The 22,173-nt window shown below is 32.4% G+C and overlaps 3 protein-coding genes and 1 long non-coding RNA gene across 6 annotated transcripts; 2 read left to right on the forward strand and 2 right to left on the reverse strand.

Moving 5' to 3' along the window:
* Positions 1–8,315: 8,315 nt before the first annotated feature.
* Idh3a (Isocitrate dehydrogenase 3a) lies at positions 8,316–11,242 on the reverse strand. 2 transcript variants are annotated; one of them, XM_008202743.3, is made up of 6 exons: positions 11,078–11,242; positions 10,639–10,812; positions 10,411–10,589; positions 9,216–9,431; positions 8,919–9,168; positions 8,316–8,870 (listed from the first exon to the last, which is right to left on the reverse strand). In XM_008202743.3, the coding sequence occupies exons 1-6, from the start codon at positions 11,102–11,104 to the stop codon at positions 8,634–8,636; spliced, it is 1,083 nt and encodes a 360-aa protein (XP_008200965.1). In that variant the 5' UTR covers positions 11,105–11,242; the 3' UTR covers positions 8,316–8,633. The 2 variants fall into 2 exon arrangements, with proteins under 2 accessions (XP_008200965.1, XP_015838763.1); XM_015983277.2 differs by lacking the exon at positions 11,078–11,242 and adding an exon at positions 10,878–11,034.
* A 188-nt stretch (positions 11,243–11,430) lies between these two features.
* On the forward strand, positions 11,431–12,395 carry LOC658482 (protein YIPF5). Its single transcript, XM_008202742.3, has 2 exons — positions 11,431–11,692; positions 11,738–12,395. Exons 1-2 carry the CDS (start codon positions 11,596–11,598, stop codon positions 12,349–12,351), a joined length of 711 nt encoding a protein of 236 aa, XP_008200964.1. The 5' UTR covers positions 11,431–11,595; the 3' UTR covers positions 12,352–12,395.
* A 59-nt stretch (positions 12,396–12,454) lies between these two features.
* Positions 12,455–19,937, forward strand: ClpX (Caseinolytic protease chaperone subunit). 2 transcript variants are annotated; one of them, XM_008202740.3, is made up of 8 exons: positions 12,455–12,853; positions 13,999–14,402; positions 15,301–15,433; positions 15,519–15,686; positions 15,740–16,161; positions 19,071–19,238; positions 19,289–19,510; positions 19,554–19,937. In XM_008202740.3, the coding sequence occupies exons 1-8, from the start codon at positions 12,778–12,780 to the stop codon at positions 19,731–19,733; spliced, it is 1,773 nt and encodes a 590-aa protein (XP_008200962.1). In that variant the 5' UTR covers positions 12,455–12,777; the 3' UTR covers positions 19,734–19,937. The 2 variants fall into 2 exon arrangements, with proteins under 2 accessions (XP_008200962.1, XP_008200963.1); XM_008202741.3 differs by having other exon boundaries at positions 15,537–15,686.
* On the reverse strand, positions 19,894–20,426 carry LOC135265832 (uncharacterized). Its single transcript, XR_010333658.1, has 3 exons — positions 20,287–20,426; positions 20,090–20,219; positions 19,894–20,044 (listed from the first exon to the last, which is right to left on the reverse strand). It is a non-coding gene; the product is annotated as an uncharacterized LOC135265832 (long non-coding RNA).
* Between the last annotated feature and the right edge of the window lie 1,747 nt (positions 20,427–22,173).

A 22,173-nucleotide genomic window follows, 5' to 3' on the forward strand; every position in this document is an offset into this window, starting at 1 on the left:
AGCACTCATGTGGCGTTCAGCTGTCTATCAACGTCTGCCACCCCTTCCATAATTGTTACAGCATTATCCATAAGCGGGATATGCCTTCTTGAAAGAATTCCGCATGATTAGCCAAAATAGAAATAAAACGAAACAAAAAATACACAACACTATTTCGAAATTTTGGAGTTCGAGCTCTCGATTTGTTCCCTATGAATGACCTGGTTCTGACTAGTAAAAAAATAGTTAAGGAGTCAGAAAATATAGATGTGTATCATAATTTATTATCTTTTATTTCTGTGTATTTCGATGAAATTTGAATAAACAGAATCATCGTATGTTTATTAATAAACATGACTTAATAAAAAATCCTGGAAAATGAATAAATGCCCGATAAATTCAAAATAGTTACCTAATCCTTATTGCTTTAAAGTGTTGTTTAAGATCGGGATATTGGGAAGGCGCTCAGAATTACTGCAGAGCCAAATACAACAAAAGTTTAAATACAAAATTATTGAAATACATCGAAAATAAGGTACTCTATTTGTTTTAGGTTTTTTAGTGTATTTTGTTTTTTGACAATTTTTTACCAAAAACTAATAGTCGCTTAGAAATCCGGGTTTGTTATTAAATATTTTATTTTTATTTATGCTTGTGATTCGTTGATATAATTAAGAAGAGACGAAGGTGTTCTACTTTTTCACATAAGCAAAACAAAAATTTATATTTATTATTTATATTTATGTTTATATTATAAAGAAAAATAATCGGGTAACTTGTAATGAAAATACCAGAATTTTTCAACTACTAAAATAACAATGGATCTTTTATAAACGTATCCTATAATAATGTATAAGATTCGCTATTTTGTATACACCCTGTATAATTACTATTTTCAAGCGTTTAAGCACGTTTTTGAAAAAACTCAGTCTTTTCGCAAATGTTGCTAAATCGAATTGAAAATTTGCTACAACTGATCTAATTTTCATTAAAAAAGCATGAAGATGAAATCATTACTAAGTAATTTAATTGTGTAATTTTTCTTATTTCCTTTTATGATTTCATGATTGTGGGTGTTTTGGAGACAGAAAATGATGTAAAAACAACTTTCAGCGTAACTGTTTACAAAAATATGTTACGATTCGGTAATAATAAGTAATAAACTCGGTAGTATATCGTATTCATTTTTTTAACCAAAAACGCAATTATTTTAAGTAAAAATTAACCCGAAAATTGACAAATTGCTTAAAAAAATATTATTTCTTATTTTTAAGTGCTCTTTTCTTTTCTTTTCTCTTCTCTTCTCTTCTCTTCTCTTCTCTTCTCTTCTCTTCTCTTCTCTTCTCTTCTCTTCTCTTCTCTTCTCTTCTCTTCTCTTCTCTTCTCTTCTCTTCTCTTCTCTTCTCTTCTCTTCTCTTCTCTTCTCTTCTCTTCTCTTCTCTTCTCTTCTCTTCTACTAGAACTAGAAAACTAAAGGGAATTTCAAAAAAATATGCTTAAAAAATGATCAAGTAGTTGATGTACTAATTAGTTTTTTCGTAAGGTACATAATTTAGGCACAAAACGCTGTACTTAAGATATTGCATACCTACTTCGAAACTGTACAAAGTGCAACCTTCTAAATAATAATAATTAAAACAAAAAGTTTATTCTCCAAGGTGCATTAAATACATAGTAAATTTATTTTATTTATTCATTTAATTTTTTTATTTAGTTTTTTTGTACTTATATTTAATAGGCTATACATAAAAATTCTTACTTCATTTAATTTTTATAAACTGTACAATCTCAACTACATAAACAGAGCAATTTAAAAAAAATGTCTTAAATAACAAAAAATATTTATTGTACTTTAGAATTTATTAAAGTATTTTAGATGATAATGTTGTTAACTCAACCACAATTCTACATGAATTTGCTCAGCAAAAGCAAGAAGAGTGTAATTCCAATTTTTTCAATTGTTTTTTCGTTTTTTTTATGAGCGACATCATTGATCATGATTATTCATCATACTGAAGATTTTCAATTTTTGTAAAAAAAAGATCGAAAACAATTCTTGCATGATCTGCTCTTCCTAAATAATTTTCAAGACTCGTTCTCGTTTTATTCCATTGATTTTATGACATGCATCTAATCTGAAGACAATAAACAAAAACAGTGGAAAAAATTCTGCTTGGTTTATTATTTCGCATCAAAGATGAAATCACAGAAGGGATTATGTTTGATTGTTAGCGCTACAAATATTTGATAAAAAAGTGTGAGGAATAATAATTTGCATATAAAGTCCTCTCAAGATGTAAATTTCAATCCGGAGTGTTCGTTACATAGAGCATAGATCTAGTGTTTAAAATGCAAGTTCTCTTTGTAAAAAACTTATAAAAGTGCCAAGTCGAGAGAGTATAAAGCTGAAGTGGTGTTGATGAAGCCCCTAGGGCGCCTCGTCGTCAAAAATTCAATCATAGAATCGTCGTCAGCTCGTTCCAAATGAACAATTAAATTAATAGAGAATTTTAAATGCGCGCCTGATTTGTGTATTACAATGAATCTGTATTTTGTTAAAATTAATAATTGATAGAGCGATATGAAATCGCTGTCGACACAAAAACAAACTCAGCGGTTTGTCGGATGAATTATGAGTTGGAAAGTGCAACAATGTCAATATAAAAGAGTGTCGTTGTGTGCTGGATGATCATATTGAATCCGCTGATTGGCAGGGTGTTTGAGGGATAGGGGGGGTTAATTCAGGGTGAGATTTCATTTCATATTTGCGCGGAACGAAGGGGCGAGGGAGAAAAGGCCACGCATTGTGATAATGAGCCCGTAAGGGGCAAGCCGCGTCAATAACACTTGCGGTTTTATATATGTTACTGGAGAGATTATTACATCGCGAATGTCAAGGGTGACTAACTGGATGGGGAGAAATACTAATTTTTATTGATACTTTTGCGTTACAGCACTTGCTATTTGTAAATAAATGCAGCAAAACCTTTTTTATTGAGCCAAACTCTTGATTTTTCCGATTTTGAAAACCGTTTTTCTCTGCTTTTTTAGTTCAGTCAAATAAGCTTTTAAATCAAAATGTTGAGGATATGCTTGCCTTTTTATAAGGCAAGATATTAGAAACAACCTATATTTTTTGCGTTTTTGGATGTAGCTTCCAACACCAATGCTTTTATGCTAATTTGCTAGTGGTCTATTTTGCTTTGTTTTCGAAATAATTTATTTTTTTGGCGAAAACACGCTTTTTCAAAAATCATTACATAAAAACTAAGAATCTCAGAAAAATAGAACTTTCACCAAGTGAAAGAAAACTCCAACGTAAAGAATATGTGAAAGATATATTATTTTTTTAGCTTAATGCAATCAAGAAGATAAAAAATGAAAAAAATGAAGTTTGTTATGTAAGTTGAATAAGTTCAAAATTTTAAATGGAACAATGGAATTTTTTAAATAGAAAATTTTTGTTTTGCCTCTAAAAGCCCTTCAAATTGTCTCACTAAATGTTAACAATTAAGTGTCTTAAGCCATTATTCGTCATTTCGTTCAGTGAAGTAACAAGATTTCAATATTTATGTTGAATTTTTAAATTCCCCTATAAACAAATGGTCTTTGGTAGAGTTGCTATGGTTATGGTATGGTTTACTATGGTAACAACAACGCTCATGAATAGTGTGCATTGTTGCTAAAATTAACTTTTAAAGTGAAATTTATTTTTCTGTTATTAACTTAAGGCATTTGAAATTTCATGTTTTTAAAAGCTTTTATTTAACTTGCTTTGTTGTCTGTCTGTTTCATATTTTTGGAACAAAATTTGAAAGGTTTCCCATTGTCCTAATGAATTGAAATTTTGTGTACTTACTTAATGTGTAAAATCTCGTTACCGTTCTTGATACTTAATATACTATTTCTTGTAACGTTGCATATTTGCGTATAGAAATTTTTGAAATACGAGAAAGTTTTTTTTAAACTTAAAAGATAGGCCTCAACGTATTCAAGATAAAATAAAACTAATACTTTGAAGTTTTTGGTGCAAGAACCAAATCGATTTCTGTAACCTTCATCAAGTTATTGCAATTTACAATTATTATGTGGTAAAATCGCAACGTATTTCCTTTGAAGCGTAGTCATAGGCAAAATGTTTTTGCAAACATTGCAATGGCTAAAAATGGTAAACAATCACAAAATTAATTAAGGTTACGACAAAAATTACTTTGGAAGGAAATAAAATTTCGAAATCTAGTTCACTTTCGTAACTTTCTTAGCTTTAAAACAAAATGTTCTTTTGACTATTTTGATGTTATTAAAATTAACAAGTGTGTACAACTTTAAGAAAATCAGTGAGTTAAAACCTTATGAATTTTTAATGTATTCTTTTTGCAGTAACAGTTTTGGTAATTTTTATTTTTTATTTTTTAATTTAAAAAGCTTTTGTATGGTGAAACATTTTTTATACCATTTGGTATAAATCCATCGGTGGGCATAAAAGATTAAGACAACCAGAATTTACGTACTGTGTATCGAATTTTTGAACTATCACACGATAAAATTATGGCTATAGTTGTTTACCGGAACCCTTTGCACCTAAATAAATGCTAAATAAACCGTGTTATTACATTTTTTTGTTATTGTAATTTCTTAAATAATGAAGAATTATGAGTAATAATGATAAAATTAGTATATTTTATTGTAAAATTAATTTTTATTTACTAGGTTAGTTTAAGGAACTCGGCAATTGAATTTTCACCTGTTTATTAAAAACATGGCTTTTTGATTATAATTTTAATTATAATCAAATTATAATTAATTATAAAGAACTGAACTTTAACTTAATGTTTTTGGCAATCATTACTCCTTAGGATTTCCTAATTTTATAAAGTTATTTCTAAAAAGCCCGAAGTAAACCCGAAGTAAAAAGTTTACACGAAAAGTTTACCTGCTTGTTTATAGCTTTGTTATTGCGAAAAATTTAAGTTAATAAATATTTTAATAGATATAGATAAAAATAGATAAAAATAAATTTTAATCGATATAGATAAAAATAGATATAGATAAATAGATATAGATAAAACTTTGAAAATTCATTAACGTTACGACTCACTATGATATTTTTAAGTCCAAGGTACATAACAGTTATCATTTCTATACTTCTAACCGCCTTAACTCTGTTAATTTTAATTTCTAATAATTAATAACAAAAAAGTCAAGAAAACGTTTTTATGTAACATTTTATGCATTACAATTTTTATTTAATTTTTTTTCTATCACTTATCGATTTTGAATAATCTTTAATATTCCATTTAAAAAAAATTCTTTGTTATTATATAAAAAATACAAGCTTATTCCTAACATTTTGATTTAAAAACTTATTTGACTGGACCTTTAGAGAGGTCCGGTAATCTGTTCAATTTGACTTTTGTTGATTTCTCCAAGATTTTTTCCTTGATTTCCACATGATTTCCCCAATTTTGTCCACGATTCTCTCTGCGGTTTCCAGCTAGTCGCTTTAATCATAATCTCGGAAATTGGATTTAAAAAATTATTGATTGGTCGTCGCGCTCCCACATTTGGGTAATTTAAAATTCTTCAATGTTGTATAAAACTCATGAAGTGCGTCACATATCGGCGTTAGCGAGGCATCCATCAGGAAACAAGCACTTTTCAAGAACAAAAACACGCCGGGGGTGGCTGGAGTCCGCTGAAACATGCAAACATCGCTCGCTCTGATTTCAATATAGCCGCATCAACCCCTTCGGGGGCGATTTTTACATTGCAGCGAATCATCCCGTTCCCACCCCCACTGCGAGTACAATAAGGATCTGTCAATTGTGGTGAGCTCGCGCCCGCTCTATTTGCCTGCACGGCACTGCTATGATATCCGCGGAATCTAGGAAATGAAAAATGCATGTTCCGCATTAAAAGCTCGTTTGAGAGTATGATGGAGTATTAATAGGATACTCTGCCGCCGCCGCCACCGCTGCCGCCGCCGTCGCCCCGTCCCCGATTTCGGCTCTGCTCGATGCGTACTACAGAATAAATGCAATGAGTGTCATCTGCATTTGGCGGAATATCCGTTGCCGTTTCACTGACGTTAATTAACGACGATAAAAAATTCTATTGTGGTTGCTTTACAATAGATGCTTTCAGTATAGAGGTACTGCACTTTCTTAAACTCGGGTGGAACGGGATATCGCCGCCGAAAAGCTCAATGGATTTTACATAATAATTGTCATACTCAGGTGCATCACAATTTACCGAGAGAAAAGAAACATTGAGTACAAATTAAAAAAAAATAAAACTTTAAAAAAGCATTAGCCCTGTCAAATTAGACAAAAATAAGGCGATCGGTGGAAAAAATTCCTAGAGAGTTGAAATTTTTTAAAGCTTTTTTACACGTTCTTAGATATAGTAAAAGTCTTCAAAGGTTAAGGTAATATTCGTGTCAAGTTGACGAAATTTCAGAAAAATAAACACATTCTCAAAAGGCACTAAAAGAGTGTCGACCGCCAACCAACAAAGTAAAAAAATTTACTTTTTACAAATTTTATTAATAAAGCTATAATAATTTGAGGAATATCTACACAAACCGTCTTCACCTAGTTCTAGAACTTCAAACCCGGAACCATAAACTGCTATTTAAAAATCCGTTATAGTTCGTGAAAAACATCTAACAATATGAAGATTTTTTTAAGGATTGATAATTTCGTTTATTGATTTCCGTAATATCTCGTGGATCGTGGCATATTAAAAAAAAATCTGGATCAGATAAGCTGAATTATTATAAACTACGAACGAATCGTTATTCATAACAGATTCGGATCACTAAATCAGATCATGACCCTGACGAGATCTAAGTCGGTTGATCCCTGATTGTATTCGGATCAATGAGCAAATCACACTGTGTTAAAATATTTTTTTTGAAAAATACATTATATTTAATTTAATAAAAATGTTTAAAAAAGACAACTTTCATAATAACAGCAAAAAGAAAATTAAACGGAGGTAGATATTATCATAAAATAATGTTAGGTATTACCTTCTAATAAACAAATAATTTTGACCGGTATAATAAATATAGTTTAAAGTTGTTACGACGTGTTTTCATGATATGACTAATAAAGCTTTCTAATTAATCCTAACTTATTAATTTGTGATTACTAAATCAATAATTAATAAATTGCTTTGTTTTGAGTTATGTTTAACTGACTTTTTTAAGCAGGGTAGGGTTTCTGATCGAGACTTTTCAAAGTAAGAATTCCTAAGTAAATCTGGGCTTATCCGCAAAAAATAAACGGTTTTTCTCGTTATGTGGAAACTTTCAAAGTTTATGCGGAAACTTTATTTTTTGTTCATTTAACATGTTTTGTTAGGTTAATTAAACAAATTAAAAAAAATCCGGGAATTTTTATTCGACACCAACATAAAACAGAACGCAACTGTAAAAAACTGTCCTGGCTAAATCAGGGCGGTTGGTTACCTTCTGAATGATTCTTGAGTTATTGGTATTACCACAGGTATTACTTATTTTATTATACGTATTACCGGATATCTAGCATTTTGTCAAACGACCAATATTGTGAAAAAAATTACAAAACATTTTTTTAATCGGATCCAACGAGTCTTGAACTCTGTTTGAATTTAAGTCCTTAGAAACCTAATAAAAACAGAATAAAGATGACAAAGATATGAATTTTATGCGTTATTTTAAACTAATCCTGTAAGTACATGAACAAGAAATTTTAAATGATTGTTACTTAAGTTGCATTTTTCCACATAGCATATTGTAGGCAACCAAATATACAGCAGGCTAAATACAGGTGAGATATTTAAAATTTTTAACAATGACAAGCGAATTTTAAGGTGATATTTCTATCAGCGCATATATTACAGTGATTTAAAAGCTTGCCTGTTGTTACAACATAAAATTTTTCGTTTTTGTGTAAATTGTAAGTACACTGATAATGAAGATTACTAATAATTATTTTAATATTCCACTTAATCATTATTGATCAATAATTTTCATTAGATCTATATTTGTAAAAGAATAATGCCCTAATGTAAACAGTTTACTACTTGCTTTACCATGATGCTTTATTAGCTATGGCTATAATTTGTCAACTTTTTTTTATTTTTGATAAAACTAAAATTTAAAGACGAAACATAAAACACTTTATGTACATAAGTTACGTAGTATGTTTGGTGAATTGATAAGAAACGACTATCTTATGCATCAATTAACGTAGCGGCACTGTTTCAGTTACTAACATCTTTTTTTTGTTTCTTCTTTTATTTTTTAACGTAAATAAATTGTGACTAGGTTTTCGGAATAAAACTCTAAATATTGTTGAGAATTTTATTACATCATAATAAATTATTTAAAACGAAATCACTACTGCATAATTTTATTCGAAATCCAAGTGATTAGTGAAAACTGCCCTTTTATTGACCTCAATTGTCATTTATAACAACAAACTGTCTGAAACTAACGTTCACAAATTTGCAACGTGTTTAATACCTTAATACTGAAACACTTTATACAACACTACTATCAAATCAACAAAGGCAATAAATAGTTTGATTTCTTAAAGAAATTATGTACAGTAAAAATCTCTATAAAAGAAAACTTATATTATTTACACCGTCTGACTTCTACATCTCTACGAAGAAGCGGCAATTTTTTCACAAATCTCATTGGTAAATTCCGAACATTTGGCTTTCCCGCCCAAATCACCCGTCAAATATTTCGCTTCTTTGATCGTCTCAAAGCACGCATTCTCGATCTTTGAAGCGTATTGGTTGAGGTTCATGTATCTCAACATCATGACGGCCGACAAGAGAAGAGCAGTAGGATTTGCGAGATCTTTCCCGGCGATATCGGGAGCAGTTCCATGAACCTGAAACCAACCAATCACACGACGCCAAATGGCAAACAATCAACGTACAGATTCAAACAATGCGCCGTTCAGTCCAATGTTGCCAGATGGTGTCAAGCCCAAGCCACCTACAAGACCCGCACACATATCGGAAAGAATATCTCCGTAAAGGTTGGGCATCACCAGAACGTCATACTGGGTTGGGTCTTGCACCATGTTGAGACACACGGTGTCTAGATATTTTTCCTCGAATTTTACGTCGGGGTATTTCTCGGCCATTTCGCGGCAACACCGCAAGAAAAGCCCATCGGACATGCGCCTACAGTCATTTGTTAAATGAACCAAGGCTGCCTATGATATACTTACATGATGTTGGCCTTGTGAACTGCGGTCACTTTATGCCGGCCATTGTCTTTGGTGTATTGGAAGGCGAATTCGGCAACACGCCTTGAGGCATCTTCAGTAATTAGTTTAATGCTTTGCACAACGCCGTCTACGATTTCGTGCTCAATTCCGGAATATTCACCCTCGGTGTTTTCTCTGATTGTTACAACGTCCACATGGTCGTATAGCGTTTTATATCTAGAATATTGTGACTGTTTTTAGTTCTGTAAGCACTTATGTAAGACCCATCGAATTTTGGAGATATAGAGGTTCGATTTATAGAGGTTTTACTGTATTTATAATAAATTAATACATATTATACGAGTAAATAAACATTTAAGTTTAATAGATTTATTGCTGAGCTTTGAGTTCAGCCCCTTGCCAGGCACCAGTTTAATAGGGGGACATGCTTTCTGATCGTGACTGTACCATCATAAAAAGGTAGAATGTTTTTCATAATAAGGTAGAATGTTTTCTAAAGAAAAAATAAACTAGAGATTAATGCTATTTGTATAAAACAATTTTTTAAATTTAGAATTATTAAAATTATTATCATTATCATTTTTAAATAAATGGAAATTGAACTTATTTTTTATTTTGAGTCATTCGTTTTAAAAAATATTGTACCGAACTTTTTTTCATTTCAATTTGTAAAAAACTATTTTACGATCAATTTAACAATTTTTTTGTTTTAAGCTTTCTTTTTAATATCTGAATCCTAGATTATAAACACAACAGTATTTTAAAACACGTTTCCCATAGCAACGTGTTTTTACTATTTTAAAATACGCTTTTCATAGCAACGTGTTCAAAATTAAAATGTTCAAACAAAAAAAATTTTAAAAACGCTTAAAGGTCTCGGGTTTCTAGGTATGCAACTCGCATACGCTCGTCGCATAACGACAGCCCTCGAACTTAATGTTTTCGCACCCATATTATTAATAATTATAAATTCCTGTTTAAGATTATTGTTTCTGATTTTCTTTGACCTAAAAATTCTGACTGCACAATGAATCACGCATATCTCCTGCACTAAAAATTGATAAAATTTTTAAAGGTCAGACGGTCAGACGTAACCAAAGGATTACATAAACAATGAATCTGAGATAAAACCTGAACTTTGATAGGGATATCCTTGTCACACGTATTGATAATTTTCAAGAAAAAAAATACTAACCCTTCTAAGCTCCTGCAAGGTCTCACATTGGCATACAGATTGAACTCTTTCCTCAGGGCCAAGTTGAGGGACCTGTGTCCTTTGCCAACGGGCGTCATAAGGGGGCCTTTAAGCCCTATTTTGTTCCTGTTGACTGAGTCAATCGCAGCTTGGGGGATCCCAAACTTGCCATCGGGGCCCTAGTGCCATATTTAACGATTTTTAAGCATTTTCTAGCGTTAGAATTACCTTAACAGGGGTGACATCCACCGATTCCCATTCAATGGGAACATTGGCGGCAGCGAAAATTTTTTGAACCGCTGCGGAAATCTCGGGCCCAATACCATCCCCAGGAATGATGGTACATTTCTTGATCTCGCCGCTGTAAAACCGGGAGCCCACTGTACGTGTGGAGGCACTAGTCTGGAATTAAGACATGTGATGGGATCACCTAACCTCAAAGTCACTTGTCAAGTTATGTAACTCACTTCGGTTTTTTCTTTTGGAATGGTTTTTTGTGAGAGGCTTTCAAGGAGTTTGCGGAGCCGGGGGAAGCCCCGTGTTAAATTTTTGAAAAGCGATTTTGGGAAGTCTGACATTGCGGACAGATGGGGTTATAATGCACGTGATGGGAGCGTTAATTTGATTAATTGATAAGGGACGAAGTGATTTGATAAGGGAGACTTACGATGTTTTTCAAAATTCTGGCTGCCATTTCACGAACGTTCTATTAATATTTTGTTTTCGTACAGCGGTTTTTCAGCACCCTCCTGAACCCCGGAGTCCCGTAATCACATACTGCGCAAGCGGTGTGCGCAAATCGAAATTTTCGGCAAGATTAACGGCAGGAAAAATTACCAGAGACTTTGACACTCTCGCAGTGGAATTTTATTCACTTTCTGACATTTTTGCAAAATTAAACGACAATCAACTGGTGATTCTTTATTTCACAAAATACCCACTTCCTGTGTCACTTCCCATTAATTATTCTAATTTAAATGTTACGTCAATTAATCAGTTACACGCGTGAACTGATTTTAATTTAATTATAACTCGTCTCGAATCAAAATTAAATATCAATTTAAAACTCCCGCGCTTGATTTTGACTACGATGGTGCAGGTGTATTGTTAGTTGCATAACTTGTTTTTGAGGTTAGCCACAAAAAATTCGGTGTTTTTTAATTTCTGGCCCAAATTGGTGGCAAAATGACCGAAGAAATGTATTTTTGGAGTCCACAGGACCAGAACTACGCCCCCAATTACTACGAGACTGACTATAACCAAATTCCGGCACCGGGGCCAGGTGACTTGAGCCCCCTTAAACCAGGCCCCTTTACGTTTTTTCCAGACTTTCAGCCTTTCGACGATTTTGGCGGTCAAATCCCTGACGTGTCCAAATTCTACGATCCCCGAAACGTGGATTTTGAGGAGGAACCGCCCCTTTTAGAAGAACTTGAAATATATCCGGACCGTATTGTGCAGAAAATGTTGGCGGTTTTGAACCCTTTTCGCAGCCATGGGTTGACGGACGATGCCGATTATCTGAACAAAGATCCAGACTTGGCCGGGCCAATTTTTTTTTACTTGATTCTAGCGGTTTGTTTGTTCTTGTCAGGAAATAAGGCCCATTTTGGGTATATTTACGGAATTTCAGTATTATCGTGCTTGATGATGTATAGTTTATTGAGTTTAATGACGGCACAGAGTGTCTTTAATGTAACAACAGTGGCAAGTGTTTTGGGGTACAGTCTGATCCCTATCGTTGGTTTATCAGTTTTTGGGGTGTTTTTTTCCTTGAAGGGGTTACTTGGGGGTGTTTTAGCCACTTTGTCGGTTATGTGGTCCAGTATTTCGGCTTCGAGACTCTTCGTTGCCATTTCTGGCGATAGGGAGCAGCAGCCCCTTTTTGCGTACCCTTGCGCACTAGTGTCTGCCGTATACGTCCTTTTGGTGATTTTTTAAGTCTGTATTTATTTATTTTTTGAATAAATTGTGTTTTTTGCAAATGTAGTTTTTGTCGTCGGTAGATGTCGCTGATTTGCAAAACGTCAGCGGTCATCCACTTCTGTCAAAATCCACTCGTAAAAAGTAAACATTTTCTTGCAAAGACATGGCTGTGTGACTCTTAAAATTCTCCTGCTTTAAATTCTAGTGTTCCTATTTGAAAATTGACGCAAACGTTTCGAATTTCCTCGCTTTTTGGCGGTGATAAAACGTCCCAAATTATAGAAATCGTGTTTTTTGTTTGTTGCGTCATGACATTCAGACCTTGACATCTCATCAAGGTTTGTTGGAGGTTTATATACAAAAAAATTCTTAATATTTGCACTTGGACGTGGATGACCATAGTGAAAGTGAAATCCCGTGCTTTGATTTAATTTTGCCAAGATGACGAGTGTTAGATGTGGAATTATCACAGTGGGAAAACTGGCTCAGGCTGTTCGCTCCACCAAACTACAACAAGGTAACGATTTAACGAAATTTGGACTTTTCGGACCTATTCTGACCTATTATATTGGATAGATAAGAGAGGTGCAAAAAAATTATCAAGAGTTCCGTCTTAGACTGATAAATGAGAGATGCAAAATAACCTCAAAAGGACGAAAAATCAGCTGGTGATTATCGAAATCGAGATTTGTTGTTGTTGCAGTCTTAAAATAGGGTTTGCCAAAATCATTACAGCAATGAAGAATTGTTTCACTTATTCGGGTTGCAATTTACATACTGTGCTTTATTTTTGTGGTTTTTGTATAATATTGTATGGAAATTAAGCATTCATCGGTTCAGTTCCTGATTTTCATCGATAACACTAGTTTACAGTATATCTGTTGCCTCAGATTGTTTTGCAGTTAAGTGATTATTGGAACAATGATTTCAAAACTGCAAACAGTTTTTTTCTATCAGCTCTACTTTTCGAGATATATTAGGTAACTCATTGATCTAGAAAAATGCACATGGATTTTTTTAGTCATTTAAATTTTTGTTGCCTCAAAATTTTTTGTACCAGTTCTTGTGTTTGAGCTGATGGCCAAATTTGAGACAAAAATTGAAATTTTTGAAACCAGTGTTATCTTATGCAGTTTTTTGCGAGTTTGTGAGATAAATTTATTTGGATCAAGGTTTTAGTTTAAGTTTTTAATTGTTTTATAATTATATAAGAATAGTCAATGCACGATGAAGTGCCCTTGAGTGAAGTAGTTTTGTCACCACTGAATATGAGGTTGAAATTTAAATGAATTTCGAAAAAAACCGTTACGCTTTTCTCGAAATCGATTAAGCCGAAAATTTTGTCAAGCTTGTCAAACTTTCACTTGATTAGAAATTGCAAATAAAACCCTCCCAAACCGTGTACTATTTAATTCGTAATAGAATCATCATTAAGATTGTCTAGGTCAAGTCGGAATAAATTTGTAAATGCTACAAATGAATAGAATTGTCTCTAATTAATAATTACCACCGTCAAGCGCAAAAAATGTAATTCGAATGCACCTTGAAGGCCAACTATTACACAATCATAATAAATAAAATGAAGTAGGTCGTGAACCTTGAAGCAAAAAACACTTGAATAAAATAAAAATGCGAGTATTTAACCGATTTTCCTCTTATCAGGTGTCCTGTCAGCAATCTACACTAAACAACCCAACACACCCAAGTCCCTTTCGACCTGCGTTGTCCTGCTGAAATCGGCAGGGTCGGGGGATCCCCCGACTCAGCCGCCGTCGAAAGACGTGTCAGGGAATGACAGTGGCGGCGGCGGTGGTAAAAACCGAAACACACTCTCATGTCCCAAATGTGGTGATCCTTGCACACATGTTGAGACGTTTGTCAGTTCAACGAGATTCGTAAAATGCGAAAAATGTCATCATTTTTTCGTCGTTTTGAGCGAAGTGGATAGTAAGAAGAAGGAAGGGGTGGACACTAAGGCAGGGTTTTTCCGAAAACCGCCGCCACCGCCTAAGAAAATCTACGATTATTTGAATAGGCATGTTGTGGGACAGGAACATGCGAAGAAGGTTGGTTTAGTAAATTAAAAAAAATGTTGTAACATTGAATAGTTTAACGCTGTTCAACTGGCGGCCCACGAAGAAAATTAATTTTTCATCTTTTTTTAAAATATGAAAGAAAACTTTGTTCAATTACGTTCTTTTAGCTCTTTTTTGAGTTGGAAATTACTTCAAACAGTTTTGTCGAAACAAGCAAAACATTTAAAAACAAATCGTCAAATAAACATTCAGTAGAAAGGTCTAAAGGACAAATATTAAAATAAATTACGTAATAAATAATCTTTTTCACTCCTAATAAATGATTCGCGCATTATTTAGTATTTTTTGCGTTTTTAGTTGAATACTAGGTATGTAGTTAATTAACATGTAGGTACAGTCGAACAAAGTGAAAATGACGTCTTAATATACCAGTCCCTGGTGTGGATTTTATTTTATAGAAAGTCTCTTGGTTTTATTATCTCTTTTCTTATCTTTATCACCGATTAATCATATTTTAAGAAATTAAAACAAAAATCTCCTCTTTACTTCTTTGCTAAGAAGAAGCTTTGCAAGCTATTAAAATTACACAGTAACAGTAAAATAAATTAATACTATTCATACAGGGTGATTCAAAAGTGTCGGACGAACTTTCGCCTGGTGGTAGAAAACATTTAGTTAGCATCATAAAAATATCAGATCTGTTCTAATCAACTTGATTTTTAATTTTCATTTTTTTATTTCTTATCGTTAGCAAATGTTTTAATTGCTGCTTTTTTGTTTTCAATATTGTCTGATTTTATTTATTGTTGAATTTGCTTATTCGTTGTTTTGATTGGTGTTTTTTTGTCCTGCAATCTGAACGAAGTTGGACAGCGTTTATTGGGAGAGCTTTTCTGATTTTAAGCATTTTTTCGAATTTTGTGCGCAGGTATTATCCGTGGCTGTGTACAACCATTATAAGCGTATTTATAATAATAATCCGAACGGTCAAGGTGGAGGCAATTCGCGCCAGGATGTGGCCGTTATGGAACAAGGACTCCACCAAAATGTCACTCACAGAGGTACCGTTGTTTTCAATGATTAAAAATTTCATTAAACGCAATTTAATGAAGTTTTTAAATCTACTGTGTTGTTATTATTGTGCAGATCTTCTTCATATAACAGGCTTGGGGCATGGTAATGTGATCGGTGCGAATCTGTCTGGTCAAGAACCGAACCGAAATCCTACAAGCGGTTCGGAAATTTTAGACAGAACTACACACGAATTAAAACTAGAGAAAAGTAATATTTTGTTACTTGGACCCACTGGTTCTGGTACATTTACAAATTTTTTGGTTAGTTCAATTGTTTAATTGGGAAATTTCAAGGTAAAACGCTTCTAGCTCAAACTATAGCACAATGTTTGGATGTACCTTTTGCAATTTGTGATTGTACTACTCTAACACAGGCTGGATACGTCGGTGAAGATATTGAAAGTGTGATTGGGAAATTGTTACAAGATGCAGGGTTTAGTGTAGACCGGGCTCAGATCGGAATTGTTTTTCTTGATGAAGTTGATAAAATTGGAGCCGTCCCTGGAATTCACCAGTTGAGGGATGTTGGAGGAGAGGGTGTACAACAAGGAATGTTGAAAATGTTGGAGGGTACAGTCGTAAATGTGCCTGAAAGAAACTCGCCTCGAAAATTACGAGGAGAGACTATACAAGTTGATACAACGAATATTTTGTTCGTCGCTAGTGGCGCTTACAACGGACTTGAACGCTTAATTCAGAGAAGAAATAACGAAAATGTACGTATTTGATCAATGGAGGACTGAAACATAAGGAGATGACACGACATACAAGTCAAATGTCTTAATTTAAATTCCTCAGATTATTTGCTGGTTGGAGGTAGGATATCTAAAGCTAGTTCCTTTAGTATCACCACCTATAGCCATCGAATTAAAAATGTGACGGATTTAAGAAATAATAAAAAAATATAGTACGAAATAAAAACAAATTTGGAACCGCTACGTATACGGTTAAAGTTTAGGAAAATAATAATAACAATAAGGAAAGCTTAACTACAAATACAAAGATCAAACATTCAGTGAAATAATTTATTACTACTATTTATTGTAAAGGTACAATTATTTATTCGATAAAGCAACAACAAAACTTTCCATGTCGTTTTAAAAAGTGATAATTCTTACTAAATTATTGTTTTATTATTCTGTTGTAGTTTTTTGACTGCCTTACTATATTCAAAAGACAAATTGTAATCTTTAGCACGTGAAGCATAATTTTTCTCCTAATAATACAAATTGTTATTATTTTACTATCTATTATTTGAGCTCATAAAAGACAACTGGTAAATTCCACTTGCCTGCAATTAGATTCAGATTAGATATTTAACTTTGTAGAATAGAATGATACTCATACACATTAAGTAAATAAACAACTTATTTTTACAGTCGTTCTTGTCTGTAGAGTCAGTAAAATTAAAAAATATGAATATGAGATACGACAATTCGGACACATTTCAATAATAGTTCAGACACTTTCACGTTTTTTAAATAAAAAAACAAGCCACAAAAGCCGTTTTTGTTAGGAATCATAAATAAATTGTTAAACTTCATGACTGATTAAAATGTTGATGATTTAGAGAGATACTGTTTTCCATAACAGATAAAATACCGAGGTTAAAGTTGGTCTGCATTATGGCAGTTACTTATTAGAAGATGGTGATTATGGAAAAGAAACTCTTCCATTTGTGGAACACTTAGGATAATAAAAATAAGAGATAATAATCATGAAAATTTAAATCAAATTAAAGAATAACTTGTTATTTTCACATTCTTTGTTATAGTTATCGGCTGCACTATGGAAGTTGAATATTTCATAAAACTAAATTTAAATATTTGAAGTTTTATTTCAGGAATATTTGAAAGTAGTACTAAACAAAATATTACGAAAATAGAAGAAATTTACAAGATATTGAAATAAACGATATTTAGTTCCTTCTACAAGAACTGGTGTGAATTAAAAGCTTAATACCTACTTAGAGAAGTTATGGCAAACACTATGAAAACCAATATTAAAAAAAATAACAGGATGTCCCACAAGAAGTTGATTAGTTGGTTAAGAATAGTTTGTGATTAATCGACTTATTGTTTATTGTTTTTTTTTTGAGATTAGAGAATTCTCGAATCTGCGAGAAATTTTTAAAAAACTAGAAAATTGTTTATCAAATGCAAAATAAAATAAAGCTTGTTAGTCATCAACAATTATTAACCACTTTTGTGAAATTAAAATTTGAATTACTTTAGACATTTCTCTAATAAAATTTATAAATAATTAGTTATCTAAATATACCTAACAAAAATTAATAAAATTGGTGTCAATATTAATAGGTACTGCTTTACTAATAAAATTGAAAATATTCAAAATACGGCATGAATTTAATTTTTAAAGAGATTAATAATAATCGATAACAGAGCTCATCGAAAGAAGCCAAAATAATTCAACTTGTCTTATTCGAATGTTTATGAGAAATATAGTGTTCCAATTTTTATTTTAGCGTCAGAAGAATCGTCAAAAATGCACTAGAATCGATATTTTGATTATCGTGGAGATAAAGATACACAGCTTTTTATTCAAGATATGTAACTTTAATTTTGTGAATAAATAGTTAACTGAGTACCTTTTTCAGTTATCCCAAAGCTCTACGAATACACCAACAATTAAATACATATTTATAATATATTTGCGTTTTTTGAGAACTTTATTTACATTTAGGGAATCATATTGGGTGGTACTTTCGGCAATTTTTTACTTTCTTTATCATTTTTTTATTGTGATGTATTTTTTTTACCTAGCTGCTTTTGCTTCAATTTCTTTAAAGCAATTTAAGAGGTTTTGATAAACTACCTCATAGATGATATTTCTTTCCAATGTTTGTAAGTGAAAATTAAGACTGTGCACTAAATTTAAATTTTTTCGACAACCAAAACTCCTTACATCTCAGAAACTATAAACATTCAGATAATGCAAGTTGTAACATTTTTGATATTGCAAAAATTGTCAAATACTGATTTTTTATAATGGATAGGATAGTTAAATAACTTGACGTCCTAATTCGTTTTCATTTCAATATCAGACTTAGGGTTAATTATTCTGCCGATACACATTGGTAAAAAACGATATATTATTATTATTATCATTACTATTATTATTATTTATTAAATTAGCAAAAAAAATAAAAAATCATTTATTTACCCGTTTTGTTAAAACAATAAGAGAAATTAGACTAAAAATAATATATACCCCTGTAGCACACTGATGAGACAGAAAACTAAATTAAATTATATGTCATTCTTATCTTTTATTCTTTTTTATTACTATTTTTATAATAAAAACGGTCTTAATTAATGAAACAAATCTCGTTTCATAGAAAGGTGGCATTTAAGGCAACGCAATGATTTAATAAAAATAAAATTGCCAAATATTTGTATTTTGTTTAAATTGTCTTACTGTTATTTAACAGTGAAAATTTTAAGGTTGTAGAACATTGTTAAAGGAAATTCAAAGTTTTTCGTAATTACAAATAAAAGTGAACAAATAATTGATTGATTTCCAATCTCGTTTCGTCTTCTGGTTTTAGTCCTCCGTGTCCATTTATCCCAACATTCAATAAAAAATCCGATTTCGGTCTGTTTAGTACTTAGGTTTTGGTGCCCCTGTCTCGGAAAGCCAAGGCCGAAGGGCTGTATCACAACAAGCCTCCCTTTATCAATCCTCGCAGACAGCCGAGGAGGAAAATGCGGAAAAAGACGCAGCTTTGAAACAAGTACAAGCACGTGATCTCATCGATTTTGGAATGATACCGGTATTAAAACCGCACAATTTTCACCAATAATTCTCAACTCAAATTTGTAGGAATTCGTGGGGAGGTTCCCCGTTTTGGTCCCTTTCCACAGTTTGAACAAAAATATGTTAGTCAGGATTTTAACCGAACCGAAAAACGCCCTCTTGCCTCAATACCAGAGGCTGCTAGCAATGGATCAGTGCGAGCTATCTTTCACACCGGGGGCTTTAGACTCGATTGCTACTTTGGCCATGGAACGGAAAACTGGGGCTCGGGGGCTTAGGGCCATAATGGTGAGGATTAGGGATTGTGGGATTGTTTTAACCTTTTTTTTAGGAATCTTTGCTCTTGGAACCCATGTTTGAAGTCCCGGGATCGGGGATCACGACCGTTCATGTCACAGAGGAGTACGTGAGGGGCGAGTCCGGGCCTGTGTATGAGAAGAGGACGGATATTGGGACCGCTGATGTGAACGACGAAGATGACGTTAATACGTCGATTAGGATAAAGCAATGAGAATCGCCAAGGGAGTAGTTTTATACATTTTATTTTTATTTTTTAGGCAATAAATTGTTTTCTGACGTGAAGCATAGTTTTTGTCACGTGTGTATATATTTAGCTTGTTCCTATCAAGGTGAATTTTATTACGAAGTTAATTGTATATAATAAAGGTTGATCTTGTTCATGTATATTTATTTGTAATAAATTTTGTTTTTACAATCTTGTTACGGTTGAGTGTTGGTGTAGTCAAAGTCGACCTCCTGAAGCTCCTGTCTTTCCCGTAAAAAATCCTGGATGAAAAGTTCACGCATTTTTGCTCTCCTTGCCTGGAGAGCAATTGTAAAATAGTTAAAGTTTCAAAATCTAAGTACCTTTAAGTGAATTCTATGCAAATTGTGGACTTCTTGGCGCATTTGTAAATACCAAGGGTTCAAACCGACGTGCACTTGGGCGTCTGTTGAAATATCATGGCGGTATTTAAACTTCATGATATTTTCGTTACTGAAATTTTCAAAAATACAAAAAATTTACTCAATAAGTGACAATGATGTCAAGTGTAAGTACTCACATTGTACGTATTACGTCAGGCTTTTTATTTTCGTAAGTCGCCATATTTATACTAAAAAATAAGGAAATATGAGAAACTGTTGCAACTAAAACAGTGTCAAAATTTGAAAGAAGCAACTTTTTTTTACTGTGAGATTGGTGGCACTGTGCCGATTTGATTTTTTGAATGTAGCGACTTCAGCCAATCTAAAAAGATTTTTTACGTTTTTAAGCTAGAAAGTAAAGTATTTTTAATTAAACTGATTAGTTTAATTAATATCTAAGTTGAACGCGTGACGAAATCTTTTACAAAGCGAGCTTTATTGGAAATCCAGACTGTAATAAATTATTAAGCCTTTTCGAATAAACTTTAAATACTTTGAAATAAATAAAGAAAATTACCACCTATGACAGACAGGTAGTTGAAACAAAATTGTCACACGTTAGTGAACATGTTTAGAAATTCGCCAAAAAATTCACTGTTTCAATAATTTTTACCAGACAATTTTTGTTCAGTTGTTTGTATTAATTAAGAATGCAAAACGAAATGGACTCAAACACAATTATGTTTGTTCATATTCCTGTTTAGAGGTAGTTATTATTACCTGTCTTTAAGCATTTACCAGATTTTTAATGTGGCAAATTATTTTCTTGTTGCACATAACTATGGTGGATGCGCCGGGTCAGCTTAATGTTTATTTTGTTAAACTCTTACAATATAAGCTAAGCAAATGACGAATTCACTTTTGTGAATTTGTGTTTTTTTGGCATAAGATTAATTTTTTTTACCTAATTTTGTAAGGCGCCAAATATACCTCTTTTTTATGCGCCAGTTGGTCTGGTCTAGAAATAAAAAGCCATTTTGGAGTGCCTAAAAACATGGTATGTTCTAAGTTTTTAGAGTGCTCTTGCTATGATTTTGGGTGATTTTTCAACAGTTTTTACATATGCCCAATTTTTGGTACGGGTTCTACGGATATTTGAGGTTTGAGGACTTTTTGCTTTCCGAAGGGTTTTAGGTCTTTTTCAGATGTTTACTTTTGGGAGAACAGCTGAATTTTTAGGGTTCTGTTTTATTTCTTATGATCTTTTTTAGATCTTTTGGGAAAACACTAAAAACCTAAAAACTCAAATGCCACCAGTATTAGCTGTTTAAACATTATAAAAACGTCAACATCGCATTTTACCAAATTATTTTTTTAAATAAGATTGATAAAATTGTAAAATGTTGTTAATGCTTAGATCTTTCATTGAAACAGTGAGACTGCAAATTACCTACATTAGTTATTATTTTTTTTTTTGAAGTGCATGAATAATTTAAAACAGCTAATTTTGAGAGAAAATGCGACGTTGGAGTTTTTACAGTTTTGAAACAACTTATAGATGATATAAATGATTGTATTTGTATAACGGTGAACACATATCGTAAACGATATTAAAAAAAATCTCAAAATTAAGTGAAAAACAAGTTACTATAACACTGCGCGATAAAAGTAGTACCGCACCAAATTTTAGTTTGTCCTTCAAAATGCTTTATTTCTTGTATGAATCACAATGTTTAGGATTAAGCCCCTATTAGTAATCAACTAGGAATACTTGCATTTACCTGAGGAAAATTGTAAAATTCTTTCGTTCGTCTCGTGAATGTCTTTAAATAACCAAAAACAAATTCACAACAATAACAAATACGTACTAGAACTCAAACGAAAATTAACACTTAAAAACGGTGTTAAACAAAAGTAATCCTACATCTTTAGCACATCAACATATAACTCATTCTTTAACAAAATTTTGACTTGAAGAATTCCGTTTATCGTTAAAAAACAGAATTTTACTTAGTTTTGATTGACATAAATAGTTCTCTATTGGGTAAATAAATAGAAAAAGAACAAATGATTCAATTTTTATC

Source organism: Tribolium castaneum, chromosome 4 (genome assembly GCF_031307605.1).
Source record: "Tribolium castaneum strain GA2 chromosome 4, icTriCast1.1, whole genome shotgun sequence".
Classification (NCBI taxonomy): Eukaryota; Metazoa; Arthropoda; class Insecta; order Coleoptera; family Tenebrionidae; genus Tribolium; species Tribolium castaneum.

Excerpts from the sequence above, each read along its gene's own strand:
- Idh3a (XM_015983277.2), bottom strand. The coding sequence starts at position 10,988 with ATGTCAGACTTCCCAAAATCGCTTTTCAAAAATTTAACACGGGGCTTC. Across the intron at positions 10,590-10,638 it reads TGGATGTCACCCCTGTTAAG|GGCCCCGATGGCAAGTTTGG; the intron begins GTAATTCTAACG and ends ATATGGCACTAG. Across the intron at positions 9,169-9,215 it reads GTTCACAAGGCCAACATCAT|GCGCATGTCCGATGGGCTTT; the intron begins GTAAGTATATCA and ends AAATGACTGTAG.
- LOC658482 (XM_008202742.3), top strand. The coding sequence starts at position 11,596 with ATGACCGAAGAAATGTATTTTTGGAGTCCACAGGACCAGAACTACGCC. Across the intron at positions 11,693-11,737 it reads AATTCCGGCACCGGGGCCAG|ACTTTCAGCCTTTCGACGAT; the intron begins GTGACTTGAGCC and ends CGTTTTTTCCAG.
- ClpX (XM_008202740.3), top strand. The coding sequence starts at position 12,778 with ATGACGAGTGTTAGATGTGGAATTATCACAGTGGGAAAACTGGCTCAG. Across the intron at positions 15,434-15,518 it reads CCAAAATGTCACTCACAGAG|ATCTTCTTCATATAACAGGC; the intron begins GTACCGTTGTTT and ends ATTATTGTGCAG. Across the intron at positions 19,511-19,553 it reads GGGGGCTTAGGGCCATAATG|GAATCTTTGCTCTTGGAACC; the intron begins GTGAGGATTAGG and ends CCTTTTTTTTAG.